This window comes from Elephantulus edwardii, unplaced genomic scaffold (genome assembly GCF_000299155.1).
Source record: "Elephantulus edwardii isolate Elephantulus edwardi_28Jun2011 unplaced genomic scaffold, EleEdw1.0 scaffold00291, whole genome shotgun sequence".
NCBI lineage: Eukaryota > Metazoa > Chordata > Mammalia > Macroscelidea > Macroscelididae > Elephantulus > Elephantulus edwardii.
The window spans coordinates 3062663-3082134 of record NW_006400041.1 but is presented as its reverse complement, the minus strand read 5'-3'; the positions used below and the strand labels follow the sequence as shown (position 1 = coordinate 3082134).

The window sequence follows — 19472 nt, the reverse complement described above, 5'->3', positions numbered from 1 at the left end:
TTATGAAAAATAGACAGGGAACCACCAGAAATTCAAACTGGATTCAGAAAAGGCCACTGTATGAAGAGAATCACTGCTGATGTCAAGTGGATTTTCGCTGAAAGCAGAGAATACTAGAAAGATGTTTACTTGTGTTTTCTTGACTATACAAATGCATTTCACTTTGTATATCATAACAAATTATTGAGAAGAATAGAAATTCAGAATACTTAATTGTATTCGTGCAAAGCAAAAAGAACAAGGGAACACTGTATAGTTTAAAATGAGAAAGATGTGTATCAGGGTTGCATCATTTCTCCATACCTGTTCAATTTTTTTCCCTCTTTATTTCTCTAGTTTATATTGGTTTGCTCACAAAGTTCATAATAATACCTATTCAATTTTATGCTAGATAAATCATTAAAGAAACTGGACAATATGAAGAAGAATGTGGATTGGGAATGTGAATCAGGATTGGAGGAATTCTCAATAACAACTTGCATTATGCAGAAGACACAGTTTGTCTTGCAGAAAGTGAAGAGGACTTGAAACACTTGTAGAAAATCAAGGGCTATAGCCTTCAATATGGATTAGAATTCAGCATCAAATAGACAAAAATACTCACCAGTGGACCAAAGGTAACAGTATGATAGATTGAGAAAAGATTGAAGCTGACAATGATTTAATTTTACTTGGATCCACAATTACCAGTCAGCATAACAGTAGTAAAGATTTTTTTTAAAGTGTTTTGGGAAAATTTGTTGTCAAGGACCTTTCCAAAGTGCTAAGGAGCAATTATCTCCATTTAAAGACTAGTGTGCATCTGATCCAAGCCATGATGTTTTCAATTACTTCCTAGGCATCTGAGAGTAGGACAACAAATAAGAAAGGCTGGAAAAGAATTGATGACTTTGAATTGTAGTGTTGGGGAAGAGTACTGAATATCCCAGGGACTGCCAAAAGAACAAACAAGTCTGTTTTGGAGGAAGTGCAACCAAGTACTCCTCAGAAGCAAGAATGGTGAAATTTGGTTTCAAATACTTTCGATATGTCAGGAGAAGCCAGTCCATGAAAAAAAGACATGATTCTGGGAAAGGTGATGGTCAGAAAGAGAGAATAAAATCCTCAACAATGTGCTTGAACATATCAGAGATATGAGGCTGGCACAACAGTCAAGATTCAGATCTGTTGTTCATGAGGTTGACTTGATGTCACATAACAATGACATGAGTCAGAACCAACTCTAAGGTGTGCACTTGATTGCTGTGGCTAAAATCTCATTTGAGAATGTGTTGTGTTTTTCATGTTGATGAAGCAGGATTGATATATAATGTGCCTCCAGTCAATCTCTTTTAGGATCTAAAAATTACTAACCAGCAATGTGGCAAGCAGAAAGGGGATTCTGGTGGCGTAGTCTGTAGAGAGTTGCACTGCTAATGCAAAGGCCACTTCTTTGTGGTTTAAATCCACCAGAACCTTTGCAGGAGGAAGATGGCCAACTTTCTCCAGGGTGATTTACAGTGTCAGGAACCCTATACAGCACCAGCTATAACTTGGTTCTAACTCAATGGCAACAAGAGAGTTGTTGTTGTTGTTGTTATGTGCCGTCGAGTAGCCTGCGACTCATAGCGACCCTATGTACAACAGCCCTAAACTCCGCTCTGTCCTGTGCCAATCGCACTGTCTCTGACACTCCCATCCCAATTATCCCAGTCACTGAATCAATCCACCTCATAGAGGGCCTTCCTCTCCTGCGCTGTCCCTCCACCCTCCCAAGCATGATGTCCCTCTAAGGACCGGTCTCTCCTCACAACATGAGAGAGGGAGATAAAAAAGATACCAAGACCTATAAGGTTACATAGGAGAAGAAGCTCAGAGACAAGGACCAGAGCCATTAAGAGCGAAAACCTTCCCTAGAGCTTCAGACCCTAAATCAGACTTCCAGTGCCCCCTCTCTCAACTATGAGAAAGTAAACCAACATTTGTTCAAGCTACTTGTGATATTTCTGTTATAGCAGCACTATAGAATGAAGAAAACCCCCCCAATACCATCATGTGTCTCCCCCAACCCCAAGACAGTGAAGCCCAAGTTGCACAGGACCTCTGGCCATAGTTTTTCTAGCATCCTGTGTCATCAGGGAATAGGTGTTCATTTCAAGGGTGTTTAACATCAGAATTGGCTTTAATCCAATTTTTAAGATTTCTTGATTGTTTGAATTTAGATTTCTAGATGTGATACCATCATTTATGCAAACAAAATGCATGAAAGGAAACAGAAAAAAGTTCAATCCAAATAGCAAAGAAGGAAATAATAAGAAAAATTTTGATACATTTCACTTTGGAGGCCAGTTGGTATTTCTTGCTAACACTGATGATTTGCCCCTCCATCTCCACCTGTGCCGTGTCCATTCCTGTCCTCTGCACAAGGTCTTGAGGCTGGAGGAAGGTGGACATATTCATGTGCACTAATGCCCACACACACTCACATAGTCTGTTGAGTTCTTGGGTAATGCTTACCAGAATCACTCATTAAACTGCTCTTGCCTGCTCAGCATCTGGCAACAGGAAGAAATTATAGCAGCCTGCTCTTTCAAGTGGATATTCTCTGGAAATATTATATTTCCTTTTCCTACTGCCCTGATTGCACTGTCAAAATTGGCCTCGATTGGCCTTTAAGACAAGGACATTTCACTTATAGAGGAGTTTGAAATTACAGAATGAAAAATACATCTTATATGCCTAAAGAGACTATCCACTGATAAATTGAGGTATAAGATGTTAACCCTCTAATATATTGAGGTATAAGATGTCAACATGTGAAATATTTTTCCAGTCAAATCTCCTTTTCTTTATAGATAAGAAAAATGAGAATCAAAGAGATAGCATAACCTGCCCAAAGCCACACAACACAATTCCTTGTCCCTCATTTATCCACAGGGTTGGATTTCCAAAGAGAAAAGGATTATGGGATGGCCTACTAGTGTTTTGGGAGGATGGGAGGCAGCAGAGTCCAAGGAAGAAGACAAAGCTGGGGTTTCTACAGGGGGCAGACAGCCACTGAGGCTGGGAGGAGCTGCCTGCTGCTCTGGAGCTCTGGTACTTACTCCTTCTCCGAGTTGTTGCAGGCATTGATGTTGTTTCTGGCACTGCAGGGAGGTAGACAAAACACAGCATTGGGGAAGCTGAACTCACAGAGCTGGAAGGGGCTGGCCTTACTGTGGTCCCTGCAGACCTACTTGTGGAAAATCATTGTCACTAGAGCCAATGACCAAGGATTGCTTCACTGACTCCACGTGTTCCATCTCAGTGAATATTTCCTCAGATGCTGTTTTGGCCCCTTCTGCTGGCTTTGCCAAATCTATCCTTCCTTATTCAAAATGTGGCTGTAAAGCTAATTGGTTTTGATTATCTGAAAAATTCCCTGAGGGCTAGAATCCCTATGATGTGTTGGACATCATAGGGATTTTGAAGATGGGACTTTGCCTCAAATAATTCAAAACTTTCCTTTCCCACAAAATCCTCCCTGATTGATCAGCTCCCATCCTGCACCATCATGGTGCATCCACCACCCAGAACCTTCTAGGGAGTGACCAGGTATCTGTGACATAGTCAGGGGAGCCTGGTTCAACTCTGCTCACCTTGTCATATTTGAAAATGCACAGAGTAGCTAATGTTTATTTCCTTTAGTGTAATGCTATAAAGAAGATAAAGTAATGTTTTCAAAGAAATCTTTCTTGCCCCAAAGAAATAGAATAGACTTCTGGGAAGTCTGGCCAAGAACCTTTCCTCTCCCTCAGCCCCTTCCTTCCTCCTCTCTTCCCTCTTCTTTGTTTTTCTTCTCTCTTGTCATTGTTATCATCTGTCTTTCTGTCAAAGCAATGAGCAGGATGCAAACATCACAGTCTGAGAAGCTGGTCCTGGGCTCTTAGGATGATCCTGAATGCATCAGGACCAACACCCAGCCTGGGCATAGAGGACTGACCCCTCAGGCCCTCCTTGGTCTCCTTCCCACAGCTACTACCTGTGCACCACCTCCTGCTCTCCTACACACCAGCTCCTGCTCCTGCACTTTAACTAAATTGGAATATATTTTGTTGTTGTTGTTGTTATGTGCCATCGAGTCTTTTCCGACTCATAGCGACCCTATGCACAACAGCCCTAAACCCTGGTCTATCCTGCGCCAACCGCACCGCCTCTGACACACCCATCCCGATTACCCCAGTCACCGAATCAATCCATCTCATGGAGGGTCTTCCCCTCCTGCGTTGTCCCTCAACCCTCCCAAGCATGATGTCCCTCTCCAAGGACCCGTCCCTCCTGGCAACATGTCCAAAGTATGTCAGACGAAGCCCCAGAATCCTTGCCTCCAAGGAGTAGCTTGGTTTAATCCTCTCCAAGATAAATCTGTTTGTTTTCCTGGTAGTCCAGGGTACATTCAGTACCCTTCTCCAGCACCACAGCTCAAAAGCATCCACTCTCCTTCTGTCCTCCCTAGTCATTGCCCAACTCTCTGATGCATAACAAGCGATTGCAAATACCATGGCCTGTATCAGGCGCACCTTAGTCTCCAGAGAGACACTGTTGCTCCTGAGTACCTTAGAGAGGTCCCTAAGAGCAGACTTTCCCATCGCAATACGCTTTTTGATTTCCTGACTGCTGGTGCCAAGAGTGTTGACTGTGGAGCCGAGCAAACTGAAGCTGTGAACACTCTCAATCTCTTCGTCATCCATCCTGATGCTGCCAATTGGTCCAGTGGCGAGAATCTTTGTCTTCTTGACATTGAGCCTTAGTCCATACTGAAGGCTGGAGTCCTTGACCCTTCGGAGTAAGTGCATGAGGTCCTCCTCAGTTTCAGCAAGCAGGGTTGTGTCATCTGCATACCCTCTTAAAAAATCTGATCAACATGCAGACCTCTTTCCAGAAAAAGGTATGTTTAATTATACACAGAAATGTAGGCACCTGTAGATGCTCCTTAAAGCTGAGAGTAGTCAAGCCCCTATTTTTGAACATGAGAATTATGGAATGAAAGTCCTTTCATGGTGAGAGGTTGGCAGACCAGCATCCTGAGATCCACGTCTCAGATTAATAAATCCAGATGGTGCTAACAGCCACATAGGAAAGGGTTAGTGAGTTTGGGGACTCTGGTTAAAGGGTCTCCTCTTGTTCAGGGTTCCTGGCCAGGAACCTTCTTCAAGAAACAGCTCCTGAGGATTGTGCCAACTTGTACCCAGTCATGCTGGGGAATCAGAGCTGGACCAACAAGAGCTTCCCATCCCATCTTGTGCAGATGACTCCTCTCCTGTTAGATTTCTTACCTTTTCTCTCTGCCTGGTGGATCCTGACTGTCTCCACTGGATTGGGCATTGCTTTCTTGGCTAGACACTTCCTTGAGCTCAGCTCCCTGGAAACGATCCAGAAAAGAGTCTGGTCTCTGGTTCTCCTGGTGCGCATGCCTGGCTGCCCACGCTTGCAGGGAGATGATGAGTCGTGATAACCTGGGAGAACAACAGACAGGCAATGAGTATAAAGAAGGAGAAGAAAACTCTTTCCTGAGGGCTGGGAGAGAAGCTGAATTGGCTACCAGAACACAGGCAATGGGGTCACAGTGGGCTCTGCCAGGGACCTGCAGCTTTCCATTGGTTTTCACTCCTGAGGACCATGTGCACTGGAGCAGACCTGTGCTCCTTAGGGTTTCCAGTGGTTGCCTTCTCAGAAGTAGATCACCAGGCATTTCTTTTGTACCTCTAGGTGAACTTAAACCTTCAGCCTTTCAGCCAGTAGACCAATGCCTTAAAGGTTTGTGAAAAACAAACAAGAAAAACTCTTTGCTCCTGAGTCAGAACCAATTCAGCACTGACTGGCCATTGATTTGCGAGGTTGTAAATCTTACAGGAGCTCTAATGGTTTAGTGATAAGCAATTTCGCTGCCAATACAGTTATATGGTTCCAGTCCACCAGCTGCTCTGTGAGAAAAAGATGAGCAATCTCTTTCTGTGTGATTTACTCCCTCTGAAAGTCCACTGAACCTATTCTGACTTGACAGCACATAACAATAAATCACAAAGGAGGAGATTGCTGCTACTGGATTCAAACAGCCAGAGAAGAATGGCGTTTGAGTTAGCATTGAAACTCCCTACTGATTTGATCATCAGTTTCTAAAGAAAGAGAGAGGGCTGGAGTGAAAGGTGGCTTATTTTTTCCTCTGTGTACCCCTCAGTCTACTAAGAGGTAGACATACATTTATTCTGGGTTTAGTTTTTCAGTACTTGGATGATATTGTTATTGTGTACCACTGAGTAGGAATCAACCCATAGCTGACCCTTCGGCAGGTTTTCAGAGGCAGTTAAGCTCACGGGAAGAGATTGCTCATCTTTCTCCCATAGCTGATGGATTTGAGCTATGTACCTTTGCATTACATAGGGTTTTCAGAGGCCTGCTATTTCAGAAGTGGATGGCCAATCCTTCTTCCTAGTCTGTCTTAATGTGAATGTTCAGATTTAGAGAAGTATCAGAAAGACCGGCAAGTTAAAGGTATATCCCTTATTGTGCAGTTAACTTTAGTGTCAGTGTTGTCCCTGCCTTTCTCACACGTGTCTTTACCCACTTATTTCCCTGTTCCACCATCCACCAGGATACCCATCCACTTCTACCCCCTCCCTTCACATCTATCTCCCTTTGACCAGCCCTCCATCTAATAACTTATATATGAAGCTTCCTTGGCTTCTGTGATTCCAAACACATCAGCTGATGGTAGTTTTTTATGTTGGGATCAATGTCTCTGAAGTTTAGTCGTAATGTTTCCCGAGCAAAGGTGATGCATGGTCCAAAATTGGGAAGGGCATACGCCAGGGATGCATCCTATCTCCATACCTTTTCAACCTATATGCAGAACAGATTATCCGGGAGGCGGGGCTCTATGAGAAGAAATGTAGGGTCAAGATTGGGGGATGATTTATCAACAATCTGCGTTATGCAGATGACACAACCCTGCTTGCTGAAACTGAAGAGGACCTGAAGCGCCTGCTGCAGAGGGTCAAGGACTGCAGCCTCCAATATGGATTGAGGCTCAATGTCAAGATGACAAAGATTCTCACCACTGGACCAACTGGCAGCATCAGGATGGATGGTGAAGAGATTGAGATTGTACACAGCTTTTGTTTGCTTGGCTCCACAGTCAACAGTCTTGGCACCAGCAGCCAGAAAATTAAAAGGCACATTGCCATAGGAAAGTCTGCTGTTAGGGACCTCTCCAAAGTACTGAAGAGCAATGGTGTCTCTCTGGGGACTAAGGTGCATTTGATATAGGCCATGGTCTTCGCAATCACTTGTTATGCATCAGAGAGTTGGACAATGACCAAGGAGGATAGAAGGAGAATTGATGCCTTTGAGCTGTGGTGCTGGAGAAGAGTACTGAGAATACCATGGACTGCTAGGAAAACAAACAGATTTGTCCTGGAAAGGGTTAAACCGGGTGGCTCCTTGGAGGCAAGGATTCTGAGGCTCCATCTAACATACTTTGGACATGTTGTGAGGAGAGACTGGTCCTTGGAGAAGGACATCATGCTTGGGAGGGTGGAGGGACAGCGCAGGAGAGGAAGGCCCTCTATGAGGTGGATTGATTCAGTGACTGGGATAATTGGGATGGGAGTGTCAGAGACAGTGCAATTGGCACAGGACAGAGCAGAGTTTAGGGCTGTTGTACATAGGGTCGCTATGAGTCGCAAGCGACTCGACAGCACATAACAACAACAACAACAACCTTTGCATTGGTAGTGCAATTCCTTAATCCATAAGAGCTCCATTTGGATGATACTAAAAGAATAATCCTTTAAATAAGTGCTTAGTAAACTTTTCTAAGTATCATCATTCCTTTTGCTCATTCCTTCTTTGTCATGAAGGATAAGCACAGTAATGGTGAAAAATACTGTTTTTAGATGATGGTAAAATTTAGAGCAAAATCTAAAGAAATAAGTATATAGATGCAATTTAGATACTTTTCCCAATCTTCACTTCTTTTGTCTCATACAAACTCTAACTTTGTCCCCAGATTTGTGTAGAAGCTTCTTTGCAACTAACTCTGAACCCCTCCCTTGGAGGGCATGCCATGGGCTCTGGCACCTGAAATCATGTAGGTCACACCTCCAGAGCGTGTCTTAGTTTGAGTTTCCCCATGCTTCTCCCTTCTTCATCCTCTGCCTCCTACCTCACCATTTCTGCCTGTAGGAAAGGAAAGAGATTCAACACTGTTTCTGATTCTGGTTTCAAGGACTTGGCATCTACAGTGCACCCCACTGAAAAGTGCATCTAGTTAGAATAATTTCTGTGGAGCCTGAAGCAAAGTCGTTGTCACATAACCTTGATCCCAAGCACACCCTTGTGCCCTTAGCCTAATGGGAAAAAATCATAGCAAGAAAATAGGCCATGTGCAGTGATGCTTAGAGCTGCAGCTGTAGGTGTAGTTTGAGGTACCTGCCCAGCTCAAAGGTCTATAAAAAATTTGTACTTGAATGCTAACTTAAAGGCTAGTGGATTGCACCCATCCTAACATACTGTACAAGATATGTCTGGTCCTAATGTTAACCTAATGAAGATTACTGTCTGCTTGGGTTAAGATAAATAGCCAAGAAAAGCTTATAGATCAACTGTACTCTGTACATTGTGTCTTCATAAGTTGGATACAGGTAGTACTTAAAGGCATCTAACAACAAGCATCACCTGGGACAATCTCTCTTCTCTGGATACCCCTGTACCTGTACTTTCCATCTGCTGAAGGACTGGGAACTAGCTCCTACTTTTTCCTCAAGTCTCGGTCAACAGAGTGACAGCCAACCAGTAGACCAGAAGTCAGAGAGGTTCTCACTCAAGATGCCACATCAAGAGTCATTAAATCCCACTTCAAGATTAGGGTGAAAACCTCAATTGAAAGAATACGTGAGGAAGATGTGTGGGAAGATAAAAACTGAGTAATAAGTCAAGACTACTAAACTATTACTAACAGATGAAGGAGACATGCAGGAAAGGCTGTCAAGGGCCATAAAATTGCCAGAATGAGAAAGAAAAGGCAGTTGCCCCAGCCCCTGGGTCAGGGGAGTAACAGGATGGTAGTAAAAGCCCAGGGATTTTAACTGTTCCTCTTCTCTTCCTCACAACCAAAGAGTCTCAAAATAGCATTTTACTAAGAAACTAAAGCACTGGAAGCCAGTAAGAATCTCAGCATTAGGGAAGAGTTAAGTAAATGATGATGGCTTAGCATCCACTACAATGGAAGAACTGAATAAAGAAAGAAATGAAATTTGTGGCCAACTCTGAGAAGAATGGGAATCCCAGAACACTTGATCATGCTTATATGAAACCTATACTTGGGCCAGGAGGCAATAATCAGAACACAGCAAGGAAATACTGCATGGTTCAAAATCAGGAAAGGTGTATGGCAGGGATGTGACCTATCTCCATACCTTTTCAATCTATATGCAGAACAGATTATCCAGGAGGCTGGGCTCTATGACTAGAAACGTGGCATCAAGACTGGAAGAAGACTCATCAATAATATGCATTATGCAGATGACACTGCCCTGCTTGCTGAAACTGAGGGGACTTGAAGAGCTTGCTGAAGAAGGTCAAGGACCACAGTCTTCAATATAGATTGAAGCTTGACATCAAGAAAACAAAGATTCTCACCACTGGCCAATTGGTAGCATCATGATAGATAGTGAAGAGATTGAGATTGTTCAGTTTGCTTGGCTCCACAATCAACACTCTTGGCACCAGCAGCCCGGAAATTAAAAGACAGATTGCACTGGGAAAGTCTGCTGTCAGAGACCTCTTCAAAGTACTGAAGAACAACGATGTCAGTCTGAAGACTAAGGTGCGCCTGCTACAGGCCATGGTCTTTGTAATTACTTGCTATGCATCAGAGAGCTGGACAATGTCTAGGGATGATAGGAGAATTGATACCTTTGAGCTGTGGTGCTGGGAAAGAGCATTGAATATAACATGGACTGCTAGGAAAATAAACAGGTTCGCCCTAGAGAGAGTGAGACAAGGCTGCTCATTCGAGGCAAGAATTCTGAAGCTTCATCTGACATACTGTTGGCATGTTGCAAGAAGGGACCAGCCCTTGGAGAGGGACTTCATGCTTGGGAGGGTGGAGAGACAGCACAGGAGAGGAAAATCGTGGATGAGATAGATTGATTCTGTGACTGGGGAATGGGCTAGATGTGTCAGAGACAATAAAATTGGCACAGGATAAAGCAGGGTTTAGGGCTGTTTGTTGTACATAGGGTCGCTGAGTCGCAAGTGACTTGATGGTACATAACAACAACAACAACAACAACAATCTTAAGTTTTTAAAAAGTAGAACATACAATTCTGTAAACTGTTATTACATGCCATCAAGTAGGAAGAAATTCATAGCTGATCCTCCAGGTTTTTCAGAGGCTGTAAGTTGTACAAGTGGAGATTGTTCATCTTTATGCTTCAGAGCAGCTGGTGGATTCAAGCCACTTGCCTCTGGCTTGACAGTGCAACTCATCAACACTAAGTTATCAGGGATCCTTTCTATAACACTAGGCATATGTTAAAGAGTTGGATGGAAAGAAATAATGAACTCATTACTCGGTACCAATCATGCTTCAGGACTTACTCTCACAGCCTAAAGGGTAAACATTGTTCCATGTATTTTCCTAGATGATACTGGCAAGAGTGAGATGGTTTCCCCAAGGTGGTATAGCTGCTGACACCACCAGAATGGAGGCTGGACAAAGACACTACAGAGAAGGAGACTGGCTCATGAGCCTGGTTCATTTCCCCAGTAATTTTGCAAGGGGGCAAGGGCATTATGAAGTATGGACCTGTACCTGTCTCAGACCAGTCCATCTCATAAGCTTGTTAGCTGCTCAGTGACCATCCACTGCTAGATGGTCAAGTCCACCTTCACAGTTTTCTGAAGTTTTCCAGAATTGTGCAAGCGTTTCAATATAAATTTTTATAAACATAAGGTAAAAGCAGCTATTCTTAGACTTTCCAAGCTCAGAACACCTGACCCAAGAGGAAATAATTTATTGATGGTTTCTTGTTTCTTTTTCTTTTATTCATTCACTGTTGCACATTTTCTTCCCTCTCCCAACCCCCTCCCTCCTCCAGCCCACCCGGCAACACACCCCGTGTTCCAGATTGTTCCCATACATATAATACAGGTCAGTTTCTGACCGCACATCTCCGACCCCTTTCTTTAGCTCCATCCCTGTCCACCACTTCTTTCTGAGATATGTTTACCTTCTCTCTGCCGCAGTGTCCCCTCCCCAAGGTGAGGACTGAGATTGGTCAGTTACCTGGCAGGCCTCTGGCTGATGAGAGAATTTCTTGGCGATTCGGCCAGTCCTGTGGTGTCCATGGTGATTGCTTGCTGCACTTCTGGAGATGTCTCCCCGCATGGTGAGAGGGTCCTAGGAAATTATATATGCAGTGAGCTAAATTGATTTCAAGCTCATCCACCTCTTGGACACACTTGAGAATGAGGTGGCCAGATGCTCTGCTTAATGAGGAAAGCTGTCGCTGCTTATTCTCACTCTCCCTTCAGTTTGACATACCCAGGATTTTGAATGTATGTGGTCTTTCTTCCAGGGTCAGCCTTCCTGGGGAAGGCAGCACACATTGAGCTACTGCTATGAGCAGGTGAGAGGGAGCAATCCAAGAGCCAATGTGCATGATCCTCAGCACAGGACAGGTGGGAGTAGCATTCGGTGCCTGCCATCTCAGCCACACCAAGGGCTTTCACAGAAGGATTCTGGAACAAGGATTCTGCTACAAGCAAACTGTGGCTTACTGAAATCCTATCTTCTAAAGACAGCTCATCCTCTCTGTGTGGTGCAAATGGTAAATCACTCAGGGCTAACTGAAACGCCTACTTGCAGGGCTTCAGAAGAAAGGCCTGGAAAGACCAAGCCCCCAAATCCAGCCATAGAAAACTCTAGGGAGCATGGTTCTGCTCTGATACACATAAGTCAAGGTTGACTCAGCAACAAAAGCTATTCAGTGGTCGGGGTGCTTGTCCTTAGCCTTCTTGGAAACTAACTGGTTAACAAGAAAATCCAGAATACTGCATAGACGTGGCCTCACCCTCCAAACATACTGTGTACTTTCTGTAGGGCATTTTCAAATGACAATCTACTTCCACTGTGTCTTTGTGAAGTCCTCATCTCTGTCCTCTGCAACACTGGGGTGACTCAGCCGTGTAGTTCAGGGGCATAGAAAGCATGAGTGTACACAGACCCACAGGAAGTCCTGGTGGCCTAGTTCACAGGGAGTTGCATCACTAACCTAGAGGTTGCACCTCTTTGGAGGTTCCTACCCTCCAGTATCCCCAACACAGAAAAATGGGCAATTTCCTTACATGCGACTCACAGCCTCCGAAACCCAATGAAGCTATGAGACAGTTTGATTCGACAGAAACAAGATAGATAAAACTATACACAACAGCATTGACTATGACCACTGGGCATGTTACCACAGTCTGGCTTTTGTAGAATTGCCCACAAGATGAAAAAGTTTTGGGGAACCTTTTTCTTTGAAATCCTCTCAAAATCCTCCTGCTATATTCTCAACTCGATTAAAAGCCATCCAGGCATTGGCCTTTAGGGGTTTGCATTTCATTCTGTGAGTCTTGAGGCTCTGAGGCAGGACAAATTAATTCTATCATGTGACCGATTCCAACCTAATCAGCCTTCTTAACAAGGAGGTAACCTGGTTTAGACAGGAGACAAGAATTAATGTCAGGAAAAGGGCTCCATCTCTGTGGTGAATAATTAGAAGTTAGACCTGAGTCCCAGAGCTTAGGGAAATCTCAACAATTAACTGGTCCAGCCATGAGGTGCTGCTGTCTCCTTTTTTATGATATCCCTTGCTGTAGCTGCTATAGCCTGCCTCCCAAACTCATTGCATGTCCCTGGGCCATTCTGTACCTCTCTTGCTGCAGGAGCACACTGCCTCCCCTGTCCCATTCCAGCCCATCTTTGGACAGCTCTGACAGCTAGCAGGCTCTTCCTTGAGCTCCCCATGTCAAAATTCTTTTTCTGTTGGAACCATGCAGAATGATGCCATGCCACATTCTCCAGATGTATCTCAGCAAAACCAGACCACAATGATAAATCAAGTCACACATATTGTTTTGTTTCCTATTGCATATAGAAAAACAAATATATCTTAGAGAAAGTGTAACCAGACTGCTCCTTGGATGCAAGAATGGTGAAGCTTCATCTCACGTATTTTGGACATATTGTTGAGAAAGGCTCTTCCTTAGAAAAGGACGTCATGCTTGGAAAGGTGGTGGGTCAGTAATGGAGATCCTGAATGAGATGGATTGACACAGTATCTGTACCAATGGGCTCAAGTATGTCAGGGATAACAAGAATGACATGGGATGGGACACGATTCAGATCTATTGTTCATAGGATCGCTATGAGTTGTACTCGCCTGCTAACCCTTAACAACTAACAACTATAACAGTGCATATAAAAATTATGCTGACAAATTATGTTGCATTAAGCATGCAACAGTATTTTGAAAAGGTGCAAGGATTACCAAAACATAACAGACACAAAGGGAACACATGCTTTTGAAAACTTGCAAAAACAAACAAACAAAAACTGGCACCAGTCAACTTGCTCAATATTGTATCTTACAGGCATTTGGTTTGTAAACAATGAAATATCCACAGAGTAAATTAAAGTGAGACTCAGTAAGGATATGGGTGCCCCTTCATGACAGATTTCAGTGACTCGACAACAGTCACACCCCTGCTGCTTCTGTTTTTCTGGTATGAAAACTCCCAGTTTGCCTAGCCAGTGTCCTTTGGTTCAAATCTTTTAACTGTGTGAGCATTCTGTGAACAGGCTGTTATCTCCCTGCCTGCTTAGACAAGAACTAGAAATATATCATAAAAATGTTTGTCGGTTTGTGCATTTATAGCGGTTCGATTGCCATCTTGTTTTGTATTGTCAAGTTGGAAGCTACTCCAGTGGGAATAAGCTGACCCTCCAATGGGTTTTCAGAGGCAGTAAATCATACAACAGAAGACTGTCCATCTTTGTCCTATGGGGCAGCTGGTGGATTCGAACCATGTACCTTTGAGATTGCAGCACAGTGCCTTAACCACTATGAGGCAGAACTCTTAAAACCTAAGCTACAAGGTAGAAGTCCCTATTTTATGCATGTGCATAAATCTTTCTTTAGGACTCAGTATGGCAAGTCACTTGATGCTTTGAGACTTGATATTTGGTAGCCTTTGGTTAGTCTTTTCTCCCAAATCCTGTACATTTACTAACTCAACACACAAACCACAGACTGTATATTGACTTCTTTCTGTGGGTTAGGCACATACATTTTATTATTTAACCCACACAAGAATCTAATAAGGGAGGCTCAGGGAAGTTAAGTCATTCATCACCTATTAGCTACTTGAACTTTGGGTTGCTCACTTACCTTCTCTAAATTTTCTAATCCTTACAAGGGATTATTTTAAAGGGGGGTGGTTGGATGTATCTTGATTTAAATATTACCTGAATATTCAAGTTTGGAAGAGTATGCTTTGTTGTGAGAATGCTCTTGTGAGATATTGTTGGTAGCAACTACAACTCACAACAACCCTATGAAGAACAGATCTGAGCCTTGTCTTGTCGTGCACCATCCTCACAGTCTGTCATTCTCAAGCCCATTGCTGCAGTCACTGTGTCAGCCCATCTCACTGAGGATCTTCCTCTCTTTTCTGACCCTCCACCTTTCCCAGCATGATGTCTTTCTCCAAGAACTGTTTCCTCCCAAGAACATGGTCAAAGTAAGTGAAACAAAATTTTACCATTGTTGCCTCTAAGGAACAACTTCGGTTACACTTCCATCAAAACAGATGTGTTTGTTCTTTCAGTAATCCAAAGGATATTCAGTATTCATTACCAACACCACAATTCAAAGGCATCGATTCTTTCATCTTCCTTATCCGTTGTTAAACTTTCTGATGTACAGGTGTCTATTGAAAAGACCCCATAATCTTGGATCAGGCATGGCTTAGTATTTAAACTGACATCCTTGTTCTTTAGCACTTTAGAACTGTCCTTTGACTTCCCCAATGCAACATGTCTCTTGATTTCCTGACTGCTACTACCATGGATGGATGCTGATTGTGGATCCAAGTAAAATGAAATCATTGCCACCTTCAATCTTTATCTATCATGATGTTGCCTATTGGTCCAGGAGTTAGGACACTTGTTTTCTTAATGTGAAGTATAACTCACAATAAGGCTTTTATACTTCCAAAGACCCCAAAGAATCTTTTGTTTTTTCCTCAATGCACTTGTTCCTCAATTCTGAAATTTTACCATTGCAATGTTTAAAGGGAGCCTTATCCTCGTTAAAGGCCTGCATGGCTTTGTTATTTTTCACTCACCTTTCCATCTCCCCCAAGACTGATAAGCTGGAAAGCACTAATTTTTTTTGTCTTGCTGGATTTGCCTACTCTAGATATTTCCTATTAAGTTGTTGTTGGTTGCCATTGAGTTGACTATCACTCATAACGATGCTGTGGACAACATTAGGAACCTTGCCCTACACTGTGCCATCATCAAGATCTCCACCATCCTCAAGATCACTGCTGTGTTTGCTATTCCAATCTACCTCACAGAGGGTCTTCTTTTCCTTTGTTGACTCTCTGCCTTTCCCAACATAACATGGCTTTTCCAAGGACTGGGCTCTCCTGACAAGGATGTGAGATACTTGTCTTCTACTTTGAGTGTCTTTCTCTTTAAAGGTACATAGTAGGATCATATATGTATCATTTGTGTCTGACCTAAAGTAATGTTTTTAAAGTTCATCCATGATGTGGTGTATATCATTACTTCTTTTTATAGCTGAAGAACACTCCATTGCATGTATATATCGCCTACATTCATTCATTTGCTTAGGAGGTGGGTCCTTTTCCCCCTCTTTTAACCTTTGGGCTTTTATGAATAGTGGTGCTACAATTAACATGGATATATACTACACTTTGATGTATTTTTAATATAAAACCAAATTAGTTACTCTTCAGAATAACTAAGTTGATCAGGTAGATAAATTTGATAGGAAAGGGAAGCGGGAAGACAGGGAGGAACTGATTCTCTGGGATGGCACTGAGAAGCCATAAGGGGAAGCAGAAGAAACTTTGCCTAGTCAACACAGAGGAAGAAAAGTAAGAGAAAGTGGGGGTTAGACCTTGTCCTGTCCATAGCCGCTGCGTGGCCTGGAACAATGACTGGATGAGGCCTTGTTGCTCTTAGTTGTCATCAAGTTGTTCTGACACATGACAATCTTTTTTGTTTAAATTTAATTTTATACTAGTTTACATATGAAATTAATAAAGTTCTTATCCATTGTTTTTCACACTGGATCTTTCTCTTTTCCTTTACCAATCCTTCCCTCCACCCATCACATTGTGTGAACCTACATGCTAATCTTATAAATAAACATTAATATTATTATTATTATAATAAATGAACATTATTTAATCTTGCACCATCTTTATGAATGCTTTCTCATCTAGGGGTTAACGTCCCAGTACAATATCAAATAATCTGGTGATGTATTACATAGAGCCTTGCAATGCTAAACTAAAGGCCAGGTTTCTTCGATGGCTCAAATTCACACTGGCTCCCTGGGAAAAGACAAGTGGTTTCCTACCATACAACTCACAGAATTGAAAACCCACTGGAGGGTCGACTATAAATCAACAGCAATGAGAAGAGAGGCATGCAGATATCTGGCAACATTCTGTGGTGATCCAGAGGGTTTGTTGACTGACCTTTCTTCAGGAAGCTCTACTGAAATCTAGTATTTGAAGTACTGGTGGCATAGCTTCCAGAATCACAGAAACATGCAGGCCACTCAGTATCACACTGGGAAACAGGTGGTGCTGGCTGGTGCCATCTCTATAAAATGAGCAGATAGCAACACAGGAGCAAGAGCAGTTAGCATAGTGCCATGAAGCTCCAGAGCTGCGACACAAGACACTTTTCAACGTGCAATGCTCAACTGGTACATTCATTTGAAAAGACACATTCATGCTAATGAACTGGTGGCTCTCTGTCACGCTCTGTCATCAGGAGGTGGTGCAGGATCTCATGAGAACTAGAACTGGAAATTACTCTTTCACTCTGTGAAGCTTCTGTTGCTGTTTCTAGTGAGTATGGGAGCAAGAGAGTAAGCAAAAGAAAAGTGCTCTTTAGCACAAAGGTGAAGACATGGTGCTCTGTGTTTCATCTTCCCAAACCCTGAGGAGTTAGAACCATTGCCATTCATTGCCTTTTTCCCCAAGTGGCCAGTGGACTAAAGTCAATGCATTTGAAGTCTTCAGTCGTGGGGAATCAGGCTGAAAATTCTTTTCTTTGGTGATAATTGCTCTGGGCTCTGCTCAGGAAGCAGCTCAAATAAGACCTCTTTTCTCTAGGACACAAACCCATGCCCAAATACTGACTCAAAATAGCTACACCAGGAGATTAATCTGGGCTTTTGAAGGTGCCTTTGGTCCTGCTGTAATTCTTTGAGCAGATTCTTAAATCTTTCTCTATCATTACCAGGAAAGTTTTAAATATATTTATTTAGCATGTCTAGCTGTGGTGCTGGAGAAGGATACTGAATGTACCCTGGACTGCCAGGAAAACAAACGGATTTGTCTTGGAGAGGATTAAACCAAGCTGCTCCTTGGAGGCAAGGATTCTGGGGCTTCGTCTGACATACTTTGGACATGTTGCCAGGAGGGACGGGTCCTTGGAGAGGGACATCATGCTTGGGAGGGTTGAGGGACAGTGCAGGAGGGGAAGACCCTCTATGAGATGGATTGATTCGGTGACTGGGGTAATCGGGATGGGTGTGTCAGCGGCGGTGCGGTTGGCTCAGGATAGAGCAGGGTTTAGGGCTGTTGTGCATAGGGTCGCTATGAGTCGGAAACGACTCGACGGCACATAACAACAACAACAACATGAAATCTATAGGATTCATCAGCCTCGCCTGGGAAACTCTTGTAGCATTGGAGGAGAAGATGCTTGAAGGCACAAGCAGTCATTTCTGGAGCAGAAGTTCAAAACTCCTGAAGTCAAAAGATTCTGCTCTTAGAGGAAGAAACTGGCAGCAGCCTAAGGCATTAGGAATCACAGAAGCCAGAAATATTGACATATAGGCCATCACATCAAGGGCTAGATAGGGGATATTGTTGTAGTATGGAGTAGGTGGGAGTACATGTAAATGCTGGTGGAGCAGAGCAAGGGGTGCCTCAAAACAGAATCGATACCTTTTTTCCCTACTACTGCTCTTTTCTATAAAACGCTTGTCTGTCAGATAATGTTCTAAATCTGAGCAATCTAATTAAGACAGACTAGGCAGAAGGATTGGCCATCCATTTCCAAAATAGCAGTCCTTTGAAAACCCTATGTACAAAAGAGCACATGTAGATGAGCAGATATGGCAACTGAGGCTGAGCCCTCAAGTATGGGAACAAATAGCAGGAGGAACAGCTAGCTGTAAACAGACACTAGTGATTGGAACATGGAATGTAAGAACCATGAATGTAGGAAAATTGGATATTGTTAAGAAGGAAGTGGAACACATAAATATTGACATACTAAGTATTTGTGAGATGAGATGAACTGGCATGTGACATTTTGAGTCAGAGAATCATATAATCTACTATGCTGGAGATAAAAAGGTGAGGAAAAACGGGGTTGCTTTCATAGTTAAAGTCATTTCTATCTACATCTATCTTGAAATACAATGTTGTGAGTGATAGAATAATATCCACAGGCATGCAAGGAAGCCCATTGAATATCATTCAAATATATTCACTAACAACCAGAGCCAAAGAGGAGGAAATAGAAAATTTCTACCAACTTTTACAGTCAGAGATTGATCAAACATTCAATCAAGATGCATTAATAGTAATGGGTGACTGGAATGCAAAAGTTGGGAACAGGGAAGAAGGATCAGTAGTTGGCAAACATGGACTTAGTGACAAATGAAGCAAAGAAAAAATGATAGCACAATCAATGACTTATTCATTGCAAATACCTTGTATAAGAAACACAAATACAGGCTATACACATGGATTTCACGTGATGGTATGCATAGGAATCAATTACATCTATTGAAAGAATCACTGGAGAAGCTCAATATCAGCTGTGAAAAGTAGGCCAGGTGCTGATTGTGCAACTGAGGCTGAGGCAAGTCCACAGGAACCAAAATTTGACCTTGAGTCTATCCCACCTGAATTTCAAAGCCATCTCAGGAACAGGTTTGAGGCCTTGGATATTAATTAGCATAGACCAGAGGAGCTGTGGCAGGATATCAAGAATATCATCCATTTTCTACGAAGATGGCGCCAAAAGCGAAGAAGGAAGCCCCTGCCCCTCCCAAAACTGAAGCCAAAGCAAAGGCATTAAAGGCCAAGAAGGCAGTCCTGAAGGGCATCCACAGCTAAA

At 43.0% G+C, this 19472-nt stretch overlaps 1 protein-coding gene across 1 annotated transcript in view; it reads right to left on the bottom strand.

Moving 5' to 3' along the window:
- Positions 1 to 19472, bottom strand: part of LOC102861583 (cyclic nucleotide-gated cation channel alpha-3-like) — a 159615-nt gene that overhangs the window by 51686 nt on the left and 88457 nt on the right. Inside the window, exons 2-4 of the mRNA XM_006900717.1 lie at positions 11310 to 11423; positions 5295 to 5474; positions 3084 to 3125 (exon numbers count right to left, since the gene is read on the bottom strand). Of these exons, the coding sequence (XP_006900779.1) occupies positions 3084 to 3125; positions 5295 to 5474; positions 11310 to 11423 (336 nt within the window). The remainder of the gene's footprint in view (positions 1 to 3083; positions 3126 to 5294; positions 5475 to 11309; positions 11424 to 19472) is intronic.